At 43.9% G+C, this 15033-nt stretch overlaps 1 protein-coding gene across 1 annotated transcript; it reads right to left on the reverse strand.

Moving 5' to 3' along the window:
• Positions 1-3296: 3296 nt before the first annotated feature.
• On the reverse strand, positions 3297-4662 carry LOC27206654 (cell wall protein IFF6). Its single transcript, XM_016182457.3, has 2 exons — positions 4215-4662; positions 3297-4111 (listed from the first exon to the last, which is right to left on the reverse strand). Exon 2 carries the CDS (start codon positions 4083-4085, stop codon positions 3654-3656), a length of 432 nt encoding a protein of 143 aa, XP_016039374.2. The 5' UTR covers positions 4086-4111; positions 4215-4662; the 3' UTR covers positions 3297-3653.
• Positions 4663-15033: the final 10371 nt, after the last annotated feature.

The raw sequence follows: 15033 nt of genomic DNA on the forward strand, positions 1-15033 counted from the left end.
GAAATGCAAATGCCGTCGTTGCAATGTAAAATGTTTAAATGCAACCTCTCTCTCTGTCCCTCTCTCTCTCCTTGTCTCTCTGCTGCTGCTTTAGTGGCGTCTCTTTCGCTTGGAATACGGCCGTCTTTGTCTGCATTAATGCATATGCATGAGAGACTTAAGCGTGGCCACGCCTCGCAGTGGGTACCGACTACCCACTACCAAATTATCGACACTTAAAATGTTGCAAGCGTCGCCTGGGTTTGCCCCCCATCCGCTTTAACCCCTTTGTAGCCGCCTTTGGCGCCCCGCTAATGCCACGTTAACCCCCTTTTTCGTTGCTTCCTCTGGGGTCTCTTCATCTTCATCTTCGTTTTCATCGCTGCCGAGTTTCGTTGTCCTGCCAAAGGGATTCCCGTCGACGTTTATGTAATCTTAATGTTTATGCAGCTTATGCTTCATAAATTCGCCACCACCCCCGTGAAAGTTCCCCCACCGCCGCCACTGGAAATGCGCTGCTTTTGGCGCCGCGACGTCGTCTTCCGGTGGCATTTTGCGCCATCGCAGCTGGATCTTCATTTTATGCCCTTGCTGTTCGGTAATTTGGCCAGAATTTTGCCCCCGCCGCCGTACAGTGAAACTTTTCTGATCCACAGTATCCATAACTTATGATGACCGAAATTTGAAAGTTCATGTACCTAAATTTAGTTTGCTGGCTTTGTAAATACTATCTATGCCTTAAGGCCTTTTATATAATTACTTATATATATAATTAAGTAAAGTAAATATTTGTTGCAAACTTAAGCATAATAAAATAAACCTATATCAATCTGTCTATACTTTTAGGGTAACTGCAGTTTGGCTACCCTTTTCGTTGGCAATTCATTTCGTGTGTTTTTGCCGGCTCTTTTTGCACTCTGCTTCCTTTTTGCACATCCGTTGCCGTTTGTGCCATTTGTTTATTGCCAGTTTCATTGCTTCATTGCGAAAACTGGCGAGCTATACTCTGCTTATCTGCCCCCATGCCCCACCACGCCCGTGGAAATCCTGCCGCCTTCTGCTCGTTTTTGGTCCTTGCAGCTTCATCTTCATCCGCATCCGCATCCACATCCACATTGCTCCTGCTTTATTTTGGCTGATGGAAATATTTTTACGACAAGTTTTTCGCGAAGATTTGCAACATTTGCAGAAAACGGAAACGGCAGCCAGCCAACGGAAGTGGATGTGGCACTGAAAGTTGCGCGAATCAGCGCAAAAACAAAAAAAAAGAAGGAACGAAACGAGGGAAAACCCTGGGAGTGGTCTCTTTTCAAATGGAACGCACATTTTGGCCATAAAACGCTTAACGTTGATGTGTTCGCCTTGATCAACCTTTGACCCCGGCCCAGGCTGACCCCGGATGTTGTCAACTTTTATGCTAACATTACATTCGGTGGGCAGCATTGGAATGACAACCGTGCCCCGCACTTTTCGCGTCCATGAATTTTGCATGCGGCAGCAGAATGCAAAATTATAATTAGGCAGCCGCGTGATGCGAGCGAAACAAGAGATATGCTCCCTTTCTCCCCTTTCTCCACTTTCTCCCCTTTTGCTGCCAGCCCGATTTCACAGTCAACGCACGTTCGGGCATAAAGTACATTTTATTAGCTTTCCTTTTGCATCGGCCATCGGGTGGGTGGCTTAGTGGTGCTGCACCACTTCCAACTGGCCTCTAATTTCCAGCTGCCGGATGACACGTAATTGGTGTGACCAGGGCACAGGAAGTTTCGGGAGAATCAATTACGTTGCATTCACCAAAGTGTGATCAGCAAGCGAACAGCTGGAAAAAGCGTTTACATTTCATTACAACTTTGGTTAATGTACAACCTACAGACAATTGAAAGGATCAATTGCAGGTTTGTTAAATTAGTGTGTCCAGACTGTTTGAATTCACGGAGGTATTAATTGGAAGAATGTAATTAGTTGATGTAAAAAGGTAGTAGTAGCACGTTTGAGGCTGATGCTAATTCAAATCAAAAAGGTTTTCTGCGAACCTTCGGCATTTCTTTTTGAAAGAACTTGAGCACTCTGGTCATACTTTGCCTGATTAGGTAGATAGCTTTCTTACAATTTGATTCGCTATAGTTTCTATCCCGCTGGCAACGCTGCGTATGCGTAATAATTTTTTAGTTGCGCCACACCCGACACGAAGCCCATGGCAATGCAAATAAATATTCAATTGCAAATGGCTGAGGGGGCGGACAGTACACTCCCCTCTTAGGCTGTGTTTTTTTTTTTTTTGTTTTTTTTTTGCTATAAAAGCAAAGGAGAAAGTGGGAAAGGTACACGCGAGGCGGACGCGCTCAAATTGCAAATTGCGCTCGTTTACAAGCGAAATAAATGCGCGAGCGCCTGCCATTTGGCAAAAGTCAGCCATGCTCCACACACAGATCCTGACCCACCGCATTTTCCGCTTTCCCACGGATTCCCGCCGCCAGCGAATGGCATTAGAAAAATGAAGCGTCATGCCGCAAAAGACAAGTTGGTCGTCGTCGTTGCCTCGCTCGACTTGCTTGGCATTTTTGTGTTGCGTGCTTTTGGGCGCGTAATTAGATAAGCAGCCAGCCTGGATATGGGTCCTGTTTATCCATGCCCCAGCTCCATTCCGTGTCCTGGCACGGTGTCACCAGCCAACTGAACAACCAACAAGCCGCTGACAGATGGAGCGTCATAAAAGCGGCACCAACAATGCGCCGCAGAATGTCTGAGGTTAGGAATAGCGGCAAAGTGGTGGGGCGGAAATGGGAAATGGGAAAACCGAGACAAGACCAACCAGCCAACCAACCAACCAACCAACCGACCAACCGCCCAAGCGGGCGAAAAGGGAGTGGAAAGCGGTGATGGGGATTTGAATTTGTCACGTGGCCGGCAAACGCACCTGGGCACAAAGGGGCGGACAAGGACACAACATGCAATTATACGCAATCAACATAAATCATTCAAATTGCCACGCACACACACACACACACAACTCGAAGAGGGAAAAATAAAGGCAAAGAAAAGTCGAGGCGCACTTGAAAAGGGGGCGGCTGTCGGTGTGGGCGTGGTGGCCGTTGACGTTGGCTTTTGGCTAATTTGCAATTGAAATGCCCAAATTCTGTGGGCTGGCCGCATTACGCATACGCCGTGTGGCGTCTGCGTGGCAAAGGCTCCTTAAACTTCCGCTCAGCCCATTCATCTTCCACCCCCGCATTCCACGTCGACTGACAAATGCCACAGGGGCACGTGAAGCGGCGGCCAGTGACCAAGGTAAATGGCTCTCATACTGCCCATAGAGATTTCTTTATAAATTTCCTTTATTTATTTTGCAATTAATTACGGAATAACCTTGCACATTGGTATACTAGTTGTAGTACTTGCTGCCTTCGGAAAAATCACTTAACGCCAGGAACTTAAAATTTAGAGCAGGGAATGTAGCACGAAAAAACAATCGACGTCATATTGCCAATGCCACGTATTTGGCGAATACTCAATTCCCAGATTTTGCCAACAGTGCCAAAGTTCAAATGCCAGTTACCATGGTCCAGCTTATAAACCGTACTAGCCAAACGGAGCTAATCAAGAATCCATCAGTACCATCGTCCAGGTGCGTACACTGCAATCGTTCAACGAAGAATCTGGTTTATGCATCGCCGTCATTCGAACAGAACGTCCATCGGGATGCCATAAATCTCGGCCAGCTGCAGTTTGGTGTAGGCAACAACGCCGCTGGGACAGTAGATCATCGCCTCCTCCAGAGATATCCACTTGGAGCTCGACTCGCCGGCACATACCACATGCAGATAGACGATACCATCGAACATCTCATGGCTGATGATGCCCATCAGGTTGCTGGAGGTGACGCCACTGGCGTTTCCGGCGGTGTTGCCACTACCGCTTACAACACCGTTACCGTTACCGTTTCCGCCTCCGCTTCCGTTTCCGCCAATGATGTTGACGCTCTGGCTCCCGGCGCTGCTCATTCCGTCGCCGCTGCCACCGTTGCTGCCGCCACCGCTGCCGCCGCCCACGCTGCTACCGCTGGCATTGGCGTTCGAAGAGGTGGACGGGTTTAGATTGATGACCATCCTGGAACGGCAGCGATTCGGGATATCTACGAGGCAAATAGCAAATGCAGTATATTTATAATTATTTGATCTAGTAAGCCGAATATATATGTAACAATTTATAAGTATTATAAGTATTAACTAACTCACCTGAATATAAAACTATCAAAAGTGGAAAAGAAATCGGATTGGAAGCAGTTGTTAAAGTGGCCCAATACTGGAGATTCGTTGCAGCTCGCTGTCTTTGGCCTTCAGGAACGGATGGTCCGTGGTTGGATTCTGGGTCAGTCCTTCGGGAACCGTAATCTTTGAACTTTGAACCTACGAATTTTGTTCTTTGCTCGGTGCGATCCAATGAGACTCTGGTTCAGTGATGTGCTGCTTAGGGTTCAGTTCTATACTTCTTGGCGTTCAAGTCGCGCGCGATTTTAGTGCAACTCTCTAATTAGCTAAATAGAATACCAAGTTAGGATTTTTGTTCGCTGTTTTTTTCTTTTTTTTTCAGATTTTCTTTTATTTTTTTTCACTTTTGTTTAAACGGTGTGTGTGTATTAAGTGTCGATAGTGTGTGTTGACTACCTAGCTGATTTTAACTTATGAAATGAGCCATGACATACATATGGCATTCTTTCCAGAGCCAGCTGGCACACTTTGTTTCGACGATGAAATGAGAGACACGTTTTATTTTTTAAAAGTCGGGAATATTTAAAATTTGGCTGAATCAAAAATACATTTAGGTTGTAACTCTCATGGCTATTTCATTGATCCATGACATTCCATATTCTAACTTAGACTTTAAAGTAAGTGCACTATTTAAGTGCGTTTAAGTAAAAAAGGCAAACAAAGTTTTCAGTGATTTTTTTTAGTGTTTTCCTCAGAAAAACCCCATACCATTCACAATTTTTTGACATCGCCCGGCAACACGGGTGCTTATGAATGTGCCATATAATGTTTTGCTTCTGCCAGCAGCACCAAATGAACTGAACAAATAAAACTTTCACGGCAAAGTTGTTGACACGACAGCCTCCTTCTCTTCCGATTTGCAGCTGCAATTCCTCACCTTCATGTTCACGCTTAGCTCTTTATTTACGATTGCAGGTGCAATGCGGGAAAAGTGCAGGAAAAGTATGGAAAAAGTGTGGGAAAAGTGCGGGAAAAGTGCGGGTGTGGGCGAGAGGAAAAGCAAAGGAAAAGCACCAGAGCTGAGTTTAAGTCGCGGGAGCAGGGGTCCCAAAGCAATTAAATCGCATTCGCCGTGTGGAAAGCAAATAGGATTCCGGGTGGGGCTTTGAATGAGGAGTCCGGACAGAGACAAACAATCAAACGGAAATTAATTGCGGGATGTGTGAAAAGTGAAAGCCAAAAGCTGTTCGGTAAATGATTGTCGAGCAGCGAGTTTTCCCCCGTTTCCCCACGGCGACTTTAAACTCTTAAACCCTGATTGATAGCTAACCTCGTCCTGGAGCAATGACTCCTTCTCTCCAGCTCTCCAGAATCGAAATGAAACCAAGACAGTGCGCTGGCAACCGAAAAGAAGTAAATTTTACCACTGCATAGCCACACAAATCGAAAACTTTTACACAGCAACCATTAAAGCCAGTTAGTAATCACTCTAACAAAATCACATGATTTTCCATCAGGATAATGTGGCTAAAAACTAGGTCCACACACTTACCAAGCGCATTTCCAACACTAGTTATTTAAAACCCTAACAAGTAACATTAAGAGACTCCATTTTACACTATGAACTAAAGTGCAGTGAGTACTTTGATTTCAAAACCTTTGTATTTTGACTAGTTCTACCCGCTTACAGTATACTGGAATGAAACTATGTAACAGATTGTAAGTATCTCGACCTCATCTTGTTTTTCATCTCATGATGAGATGTTTTCGTTCGATTATTAACACGTGTACCAAAATAAGTCTTCGGAATTCGATGGGTAATGTTTTTGGCTGCTTTTTGGTCATTCAATATATGTTTTTCGTATTTAGAGGCATTTCGCTTACTCATTGAACTTATGTGTATGTGAAACACAGCAATTTTCCACACTCGTGTCATGGCGTTGCCAAAAAGCGATATGGAGCAAGGGTCGAAGTTTAATTAATACACCATTACGTGCTGTTTTTGGCCAACAATAGGTGGCCAAACTTACCATTCTTTTTGAGCTGCGTTACACCCCAGTTTTGTCAACGTGGCCGTAGCTGTATCCACATCCGGATCCGGTTCTCAATGAGCCGACGACTCATTGGACCGGCAGTGAGTTATATCTTCATGAAAGATTTGACAGTTGCACCAGCAGTCGCACCCAAGGGGCCAAATTGAGTGGGTGGAAGGAGTATCGCCTCCATTGCCTCGGTTACACGCCTGGGTTGACTCCAGCATCCGCTGCACTGCTCTGCGCCATCCAAGCGTTTCATATTGCCACCTGCCACCCAACTGTGCCACATGCCACCTACCACACCACTCGCCGCCACCCACTTGCAGTCGCACTCAGTTCATAATGCTGTCAAGGTTGAGCGATGCTGAAATATTGAAGCCTGCCCTTTAAATATTCACGAGTTCGTGGCTTGATGGGCGGACTTGGCGTTGGCTTTTGCCCGAAGCAGGTGATGCCGCAGTGAAAACCGTCAAAATGCCGAGCATTAACTTGTCAACTTGGTTGAATTCATTCTAAGCTGCCAATCTGCTCAAAAGTATTTACATTCGATTGCCAACACTGGCACAGTCATATGCAGCTATTGAAAATGTTATAATACGCACTTATGTGACATTATATTTGTAAATTTACGTTTTATGAGTGTGTGTTTACATATCTGTGATTTATTTTGCTTGTTGTGAACATGTATTGCATTGCATTCACCAGTGCTGAACAAGGCAAAGTAAGCATATAGTGTGACCATACATTTGATTAAATGTAATTTTAAAATTAATAGAATATCCAACAAATATTTCGATACAGTACTAATGAAAAGATTTTCATTATTTAGTAAAAGGCATAAGCTAGTTCCAGCAAAAACAAAAATGCTCAAAAATGCTCCAGTAGCAATAAATAGAGTGTGCCCAAAGGCGCATAAACTGCAAACTGGGCTGTGTGATTGACTTTTGGATGCAGTTTTGCCAGAGGTCAAAACACACACACACACACAAGTTCAACGACTGACACAAGCGTGTATGTGTATGTGTGCACTTGCCATTTTACCTTTTGTTCTGGCCCCGTTTGTTGGCCAACTTACTGTGGAGCACCAGCATCGAAAATCCAAAAAACAATTCGAGTCCCGGCCCAGGTTTGCCAACATAAACAATTTATGCACAACAAACTGCACTCTTTTGAATGGCAAAGGAGCAAAAATGGAGAGCAAGAAAAGAATAGAAAAAAAGTAGAAAAAAAAACAAAAAAAATAAAAAGAGAAACGAAAAGAAAAAGGAAAACGCAGGGGAAGTCCCGGCTTGCAGCCAGCTAACTTTTAGCTTGGCTTGTTAGTTAAGCGTAAACAAGGGGCGGTAGGCGGGTGTGGGCGTGGCACTGGCCGGGTCATTTGAATGCATGTTTGGATGGACGGACCTCAGCGCCATCGATGATAAGCGAGAAGTCAACACGACGGTAAAAGGGGATCGGTTGGAGCAGAGAAAGTGGGTGAAAGTGGGTGGCTGCTGCTGCTGCTGCTGCTGGTCAGTGGGGACTTTGGCCATGTGTTTGTGAGTTTGTGGCGGCAGAGGCGCAGAGTCAACGCCAATGGTAAATATTTAGCTCTCGGCTGCACTTGAGATTAACTCGCATACAGATGCGGCGCATCCAGGGGTACACACACACACACACTCACGCGCACACACGTATAGGTATATGCTGTGTGTGAGAAAGGGACAAAGGCGAAGTGAAGCGAAATACAAACACACTCAAAAGTGAAAATGGAAAAAGTTTCAATGGTTTTATCATGTTTACTTTTATTTGTGTCACTGAGTGGTTGTATAAGCCCCAGCAGAACCCCCAACCTGCTGTTATATGGCCAGGGGTCAGGGGTCAGGCGGAGGATAAACAAACATAGAGAAAGCGTAAAGGGGGCAAGGCAGAGCTGAAGGGGAAGGGGCGGGAGTGGTGGGTATTGCAAAAAAGTGGAAGGACTCACATAAGAAGCGTATGTTCAACACACTCGAGGGAGATCACTGGCTGCCGTGAAGTGGCCGACAAGTGACAGCACTGGATTTCGATAAGGAGCCGGGACAATGGCAGTGTCCTTGGTCCTTGGTCCTTGCTCCGTGCTCCTTGGTCCCGGCTCCACCAGCTGAGCCCCGTTGAGCCAGAGCTACGGCTACAGAAGCAGCTCCGGGCATCGAACTGCGAAATTCCCTGAATCCCACTCGAGTTACGCCTTTAATGCGTCGCTGACCCCTGACCCCTCGCATCGGCCGCATCATCTGACCAAACATCCCGGCATCCCCGGCCTCAGCAATGACTCCTCAGCCTCACCTAATCAGGTGCTAAGCCTGGCCAGATGTCCTCACAATCCGTTAACCGATTTTACCGATTCCAGCCCATCCTGGCCATAAAGAACCTGACGCTTTTGCGGCTTTCCAATCCCCACATTGAGTACGGCTTAGTCTCCGAAGGGAAAAAATCCATGTTTATCTTTAAAATGCCGCAAATTGCAGCATAGAAAGTAAATCTACATTTTTATTGGGCAACAGTCTTTACAATTCCCAATTAGCAGAATTAATTTATGCTCCTTTAAACATATTTAAAGAAACATAAGAAATTAAAGAAATAAATCAAGTACATCTACATTTTTTTATAAATATCTTGGTAGAATAGATAAATTAATATATATTTTTAAGTGTTTCACTTAATTACTCCTCGCACTTTAATCACCTAGGTAACTAACTAGCTAGTGAATGGAAATCACCTTTTGGCCAACCGGTGTGACCATTAACTATTCATGTCGCAACTAAATGAGGCGTTAATCGGCTTTTGGCCAGGCTAATTACGTAATTCGCATATAGACCATATATTTTATATAATAAAAGGAAGCAAAACTCGTTTCATTTTGCAGGCCTTGCTGGCATTTTGCTGCTGCATTTCCTCGACCATTTGCCTTTTCCTTTCCCTCGCCACTCGACTAATTAATGAATATCCTTGCATAAGGCTAACACAAGCACCTCCCCCCCTGGGGGCGGTGGGCGTGACCACGCCCCCGATATGTTGCGCAAGTTGACTTTGGGACAGATTTTCCATTGATTGGCTCTCGAGTGTTTGGTTTCCGTTGTGGCCCCCAATTGTTTTGGCCAGGCCTTTGTTTAGACATGCTGAGCAAAAATGCCCGGAACACTGGGGCTAGAGGTTAAAGGTTGTCAAGTGTGCGATCGGAGATAAAGCCCAATGCCTCGGCCCTCCCTTCTCTATTGTTGGCATTGTTTTTATTTTTGTGGCTTTTGTTTGCGCTTTTAGCAAGTAATTAGTTTGGCATAACATCGCCCCAACCTTTTCTCTCTCTGGCAAAGTTTTGTGGGGTGGGAGGGGTCGACTTTTGGATGAAGGTCAGTTTGGCCCCAGGACGAGTATTTGATGTCGGATATGCAATCCCGTCGAGACTCCCTAGTTTGCCGGCATCAGAAAATGTTCTCCTAGGAATAACTCATCACTGTGCAGCCGCTCCAAGCCAAATTGTTCCGCTTGAGTAGATAAGATCCATGAAGGTGTTTTATTTAGATACATTATCATTTTTCTATGCTTGCCTGCCTGACCCAATTCAAATTTGATCCCCAACTGCTGAGAGTCGAAAATAGAAGTGTCCTTTGGTCCTTTCCAATCGCCTGCAATGCGTAGTTGGCCCAAGTAAAGCGCTTATTATGATTGCGTTTCGATTTAGTTGATATGCCGGATCGCAGATGATAGCCCACTGGAAGGCCAGGCGAATGGGTATCGATCAGTGCACAGTGTGTGTGGTCATGGTGCAGACTGAAGGGGCATCTGCAACTGAAACTGCGAAAGTAATAGTCTTTTGGCCCCTCGAATCCCCGAGCTTCGAGCTTCCAGCTCAAAATCGCTGCATGGGGTCGCATTATTTTGTCCGCCACTATTCCACTTTTAACTGCCAGCCAGTCTTGTCCGCCCTATTTGCAGTTTGCCTTTTGTCTCTGTGGCCCTCGGAATTTCGTAAGCGGATTTTTATATTTTTGTACCATTTGAACTTTTAATGTGCGTGCTGTGCCCGCTGTCCAGTTTTCCGCCCTCCAACCTTCGCGCTCCGCCATCGCCGTCCAATTTATACTTTCCCAGCTTTTCCGCTTTCCATTGCGCGATTTTTCCCTTGGCCACTGGGCGCCGTGGCATTAAAGTTTAAATGGCGAAACGTTTCAATCAGCAGGAATCCACACAGCACTTAAGATACGGATGCAGATACAGATGCAGTTACAGATGCAGATACAGTTGTACAGATGCTATAAACAGGTTTACACGACTCTTTAAGGGATATTTGCAAGGAAATTAAATTGTATTACTTGGGCAAATTAGCACAATGAATATTCGTATTGTGTATATACAAATTATTAATTATTATAGCTACGAAATAATATTTTATTTGATTTTTGGTAGGTGCCTGGGATCAATAACTACAAAATACAGGAAATGGCAAACACCTAATATACACATAAATTATTTATTTTAAATTTATCGATGGCACAACATTTTATGCACAATTAGGACCGCAATATTCGTGAGTTTATTAATTACACGCTTTTCGCCTATAAATATTTAAATATTTGCTGTGGCTTTGCATTGTTTTATTTTATTTATTTCTTTTGTTTGTTAATTGAGCATTGAACTGTATTTAATACAACGAACTGTATGACTTGTTTACTGATTATTATATTTAGGCGCCATATTGTGGTTCCATTTGATGCTGTATTTTTCTTTCTAGCCATATTTGTTAATTTTTCTTTCTTTCTTTTTTGTTTTGTGGTGCCTTTTCACCTGCGTTACGACCTTCTGCTTACCCCACACGGTTTTAATTGCCGAGCTGCATTTTTGTTGTTTGGCGTTGGTGGTTTCTTTTTTTTTCTATTCCGCCATTTCGCAAATTGAAATGCGCACAAAATTTAAATTGCTGTTGCATGCTTTTAGGCGCCCAGGATGAGGAGCAAATGGCGGTGAGAAGGACGATGGCAATGGGAATGGGAAGCGGAGAAGGAGGAGTATAAGGGGCAGAAGGAGAGCAACGCTGATGGCAACGGTAAAAGCCAACGTTAACGTCATCGTTAGCGGCATTTTCCAGGCGCTTGAGCACGCCAACACACACAAGCACACTCACACACACACACCTACCAACCGGAAGTGGAAGCGCGAGCGAGAGGCAAAATGGCAGCCTCATTTGCAGCTAGGCAAATATCGCGTATACGTCATGTTGGCGGCGCAACAATTACCGTTAGCGGCTTGTACAATTTATGTTGCATACTTGTCGGCGACGCAAACGATTCCCAATGCATTTCTCATCAGCCCGGCTTACTGACACCTCCTCCTCTCCTCTCCTCTTCTCAGCCAATTTAACTTGGCTAATTTGCATGTATATATAAATTCATATATACATATATACTTCTGCCGTCTAGACGCAGCTGAACGTTGCCACTAAGTGCCACGCCCGCTGCCCACGCCCCCGTCCCATGCCCATGCATTTCAATTGCATCGCTTTACTGCCCACATAAAAAACTATACTGCAAATTAAAATAAAGCTGTCGCCCAAAGAAACTTCACGCAAAAGCGTGGCGAGGAGTAAAAAGTAAAGCTGGAGGGGAAAGGGGGTTGCGAAAAATAACATATATCCAAGTTGGTCGCCTTGGCCCGGGCCTCATTAAATTAGCATTGATAATTATTTTAAATTACTTCATTTAGTTGTGAAAAATGTTTGCGCGTTGTTGCCTCTGTTCCCCAAAGCGATTTGTTGCTGTCCCAACAGCCCCGCTTTTTGCCCCATTTAGTTTTGTCAGATGTGCCAGACAAAAGCAGGGTATGCGGGTTATGCAGGATAAATGGCATATAAATCCCCACAGTTGTACCTACTGCCGCAGATTTGCTAGGTAACTATAAGATATTAAAATGGATTTCTTATAAAGAAATAATAGATTAAATACCTATAGTATTTTTAGGGTATTATTTAACTAATTTTTAAATTGTAATATATGTATGAAATGAAATTCAAACCATTATACAGATTTCGAAACTTGATTAACCTGTATTAGTAATATTATATGCATTAATACTTGATAATCTTTTGGAAATAATAAGAATACTCTAAGGGGTATTCCATAGTCGGCGACTTTAACGTGTAAAGTGCCCGTGTTCGTTCGTTGCTGTTGTTGTCGTTTCTTTATAATCCGCTCATGTAACTGAAATTAATTTGATTGCTGATGTTGTCTCAGCTGCTTCATTAATCAAAAGGGACGAACGGCGCCTGTGTGGAGACCTAGCACTTCTGCCGCCTCATGAATAATTAAATATGGAGCATAGTTATCCCTGTTTTTTGGGCGCCGAATGGATGCGAGCCTCGCCCCGAAAACTTATCCATCAAATGACATTTGCGTTGATGCGGGTTTACGGCACTTGCCTCCATTAACCCCCATGCGAAGGGTATCCCACAGCCATGCCCCCATCTGCCCCATCTGGCGACCCCACCTCGCTGTCATTTGTTTGGGTTTCGGCCCGGCCCGGTGTGCATCCACTTGTTACGGTTCAGTTTTTGACATTCGTCAAAAATTGTGTCACAATTTCAGCGAACTTTTCGCCGGCCAACGTCACTCTTTGCAGCATTTTCCGGAATTTTCCTGATGCCGGCGGCGCCACAAGTTTCACCTGTACACTCGTCCCCCCGTTTCACGCCCATGGCAATGGAAATGAAAATGGACAGGCCCCCAACACAAAGGTGGTCAGCAATTTTAGTTGCAACAACTTTTGCTCTACTTTCCAAATGGATCACTGCGCCGTTTTGCGGCATGGGAACTGCAGCATGTGTTGCAAAAATCGTTCTAATGACGTTGCCTCCTATTACAAGAGCTTAAGAATTTCCACAATTTTCCAATTTTGTATTTCACCAATTGCAAACTGATAAGTGTTACAGCAAAAATAATAGTCCAACTAACCAATTTTTTGTATTTATTTTAACTATTTGATTGGAGTTTTTAAATTTTCCAAATGCTTCTTCTACGGTAGAACTTCTAATCCGTTGCCAATGGTTTCTAATGCGTTTTGGCACTTTATTGAATTTTGGTTGGAAACAACATTCTCGAGATGGTTCTCGATTTGATTCAATTTGAGTGCGGCGATTGAATCAGGTCAATTCAAATCAGGATCTCCTGAGCAGAGTGCGAAAATAAGGACGATAGGGCATTCAGCGTGTTTATATTTCCCTTGGATTGGATTTCCTTCACGAATTCTGGAAAAAAAAGGAAAAATGTAACACATTGTTTCTTCAAATGCAAAATACTTTATTCCTTTTTCGAATGTGTGTTCTAACACTTTTTTTTTTTGTTTTTCTCTGACCGTTTTTTCGGCAGTGTGTATGTTATCACCGCTGTCACCATTTTTTGTTTGTCTTCGTTTTTTGCCTTTTTTCCCGGCGTTTTGTTTGTTTGGCTAAACCATTTTTTGTTCAGAGAGGGGGTGAAAACGGTATAAAACCTGCATAATATTTGGTTAAAGGTTCCGGGCCTCCAGTTTCGGTGGCACTGTATTTTTGCTTGCTTCTTTTTTTTTGGTTTTGTGTGCCAGCATCGTGCCTATTTTTCAGATTTTTTCTCCTTTGTGGCGTTGTAATTTCTGACTTGGAAATGAGTTTGGTGCGGTCAGCCGCTTGGAAGCGAAGCCCTGGGATGAAAACATGGACAAGGAATTCGTTTTATGAATTTGTTAACTACAAAATGAAAATCAAGCCATGAAAATGCCCGAGACGACAAAACAATTCCATCTCATTTGCCCCGAATATTTGGTTATTTGCCTGCGTGAAGTGTGAAAATCTAAGGGTGCGCCTCGAAGGGAAATGTGGCTTGAGTTTTCCTCGCCAAAATGGCAGATTGGCTAGGACTCAAATGTACCGTAAGCCAAGTGAAGCCCGGAAAAGTTCATTCGGATTTCGGGGGACTTCTTCATGAATTTCATGAGTTGTCCAAATGTCCGCATCTGTGTCCAGAGCATTTGGCACTGATTATGCAACTATCCCGGAGGTAACATCATCCACATAAGTACTCCATTCCATTCACATCCATGGCATGGTATATACAGACATACATACACTCCATATATACTGGCAATCTGTATAATTGATGCTGCCTTAGGTGAACATGGAGCTAAAGTGTCCTTGGGTACACCTTAGGATTGAGTGAAGTCAGAATAAGCAATTCGAGTGGATGAAATGATACGGAAGGACATGAGAAGGCAATTTCAAATAAAGAAGCTTCGTTTATCTGCATTTATCCATCCGTATTCAGCATGTGCATCTCTAAATTCTAAAACAGTTCTTCTAATATGAAATTATTTAAACAAATTGAGGGAATACTACTAGTGGTTGGCAGTACATTAACTAATACTTATTTTAGTTCGAACAATTTAATTATCCAAAAGCAAAACGACTCAAAACATCAAAGAAAAAGCCATCCTCCTTAGTTTCCATGAACATTTCCATGGGCAAACGCAAAAAAAGGGGTGTTAAAACATCTCTTCGTACATTTCGATGTTTCCTATTAGATGTCATTTTCGATTTATTTGCCAAACACTAAACTTTGTCCAGTACTTTTAATAAAAAGTCAAGTCGAAGAGCTCTCTCCCGTATTTTCTGTTTTGGCCCCAAATGTTTGACAGCATCGAAGCGCCATTAAAGTCAATTCCTGAGTCGTCTGGGTGGGCGAAAGTGGGCGGAGGTGGGCAGAAGTGGCTGCTTTTCGCCAGGACTTTTCACCCGCAGACGCCCAAAGTCAGCGAGAGTTGCGAAA

The sequence above is a fragment of the Drosophila simulans genome, chromosome X (assembly GCF_016746395.2).
Source record: "Drosophila simulans strain w501 chromosome X, Prin_Dsim_3.1, whole genome shotgun sequence".
Lineage (NCBI taxonomy): Eukaryota > Metazoa > Arthropoda > Insecta > Diptera > Drosophilidae > Drosophila > Drosophila simulans.

Bases quoted from the DNA above. Each gene is read 5' to 3' on its own strand.
- LOC27206654 (XM_016182457.3), bottom strand. From the start codon at position 4,085: ATGGTCATCAATCTAAACCCGTCCACCTCTTCGAACGCCAATGCCAGC.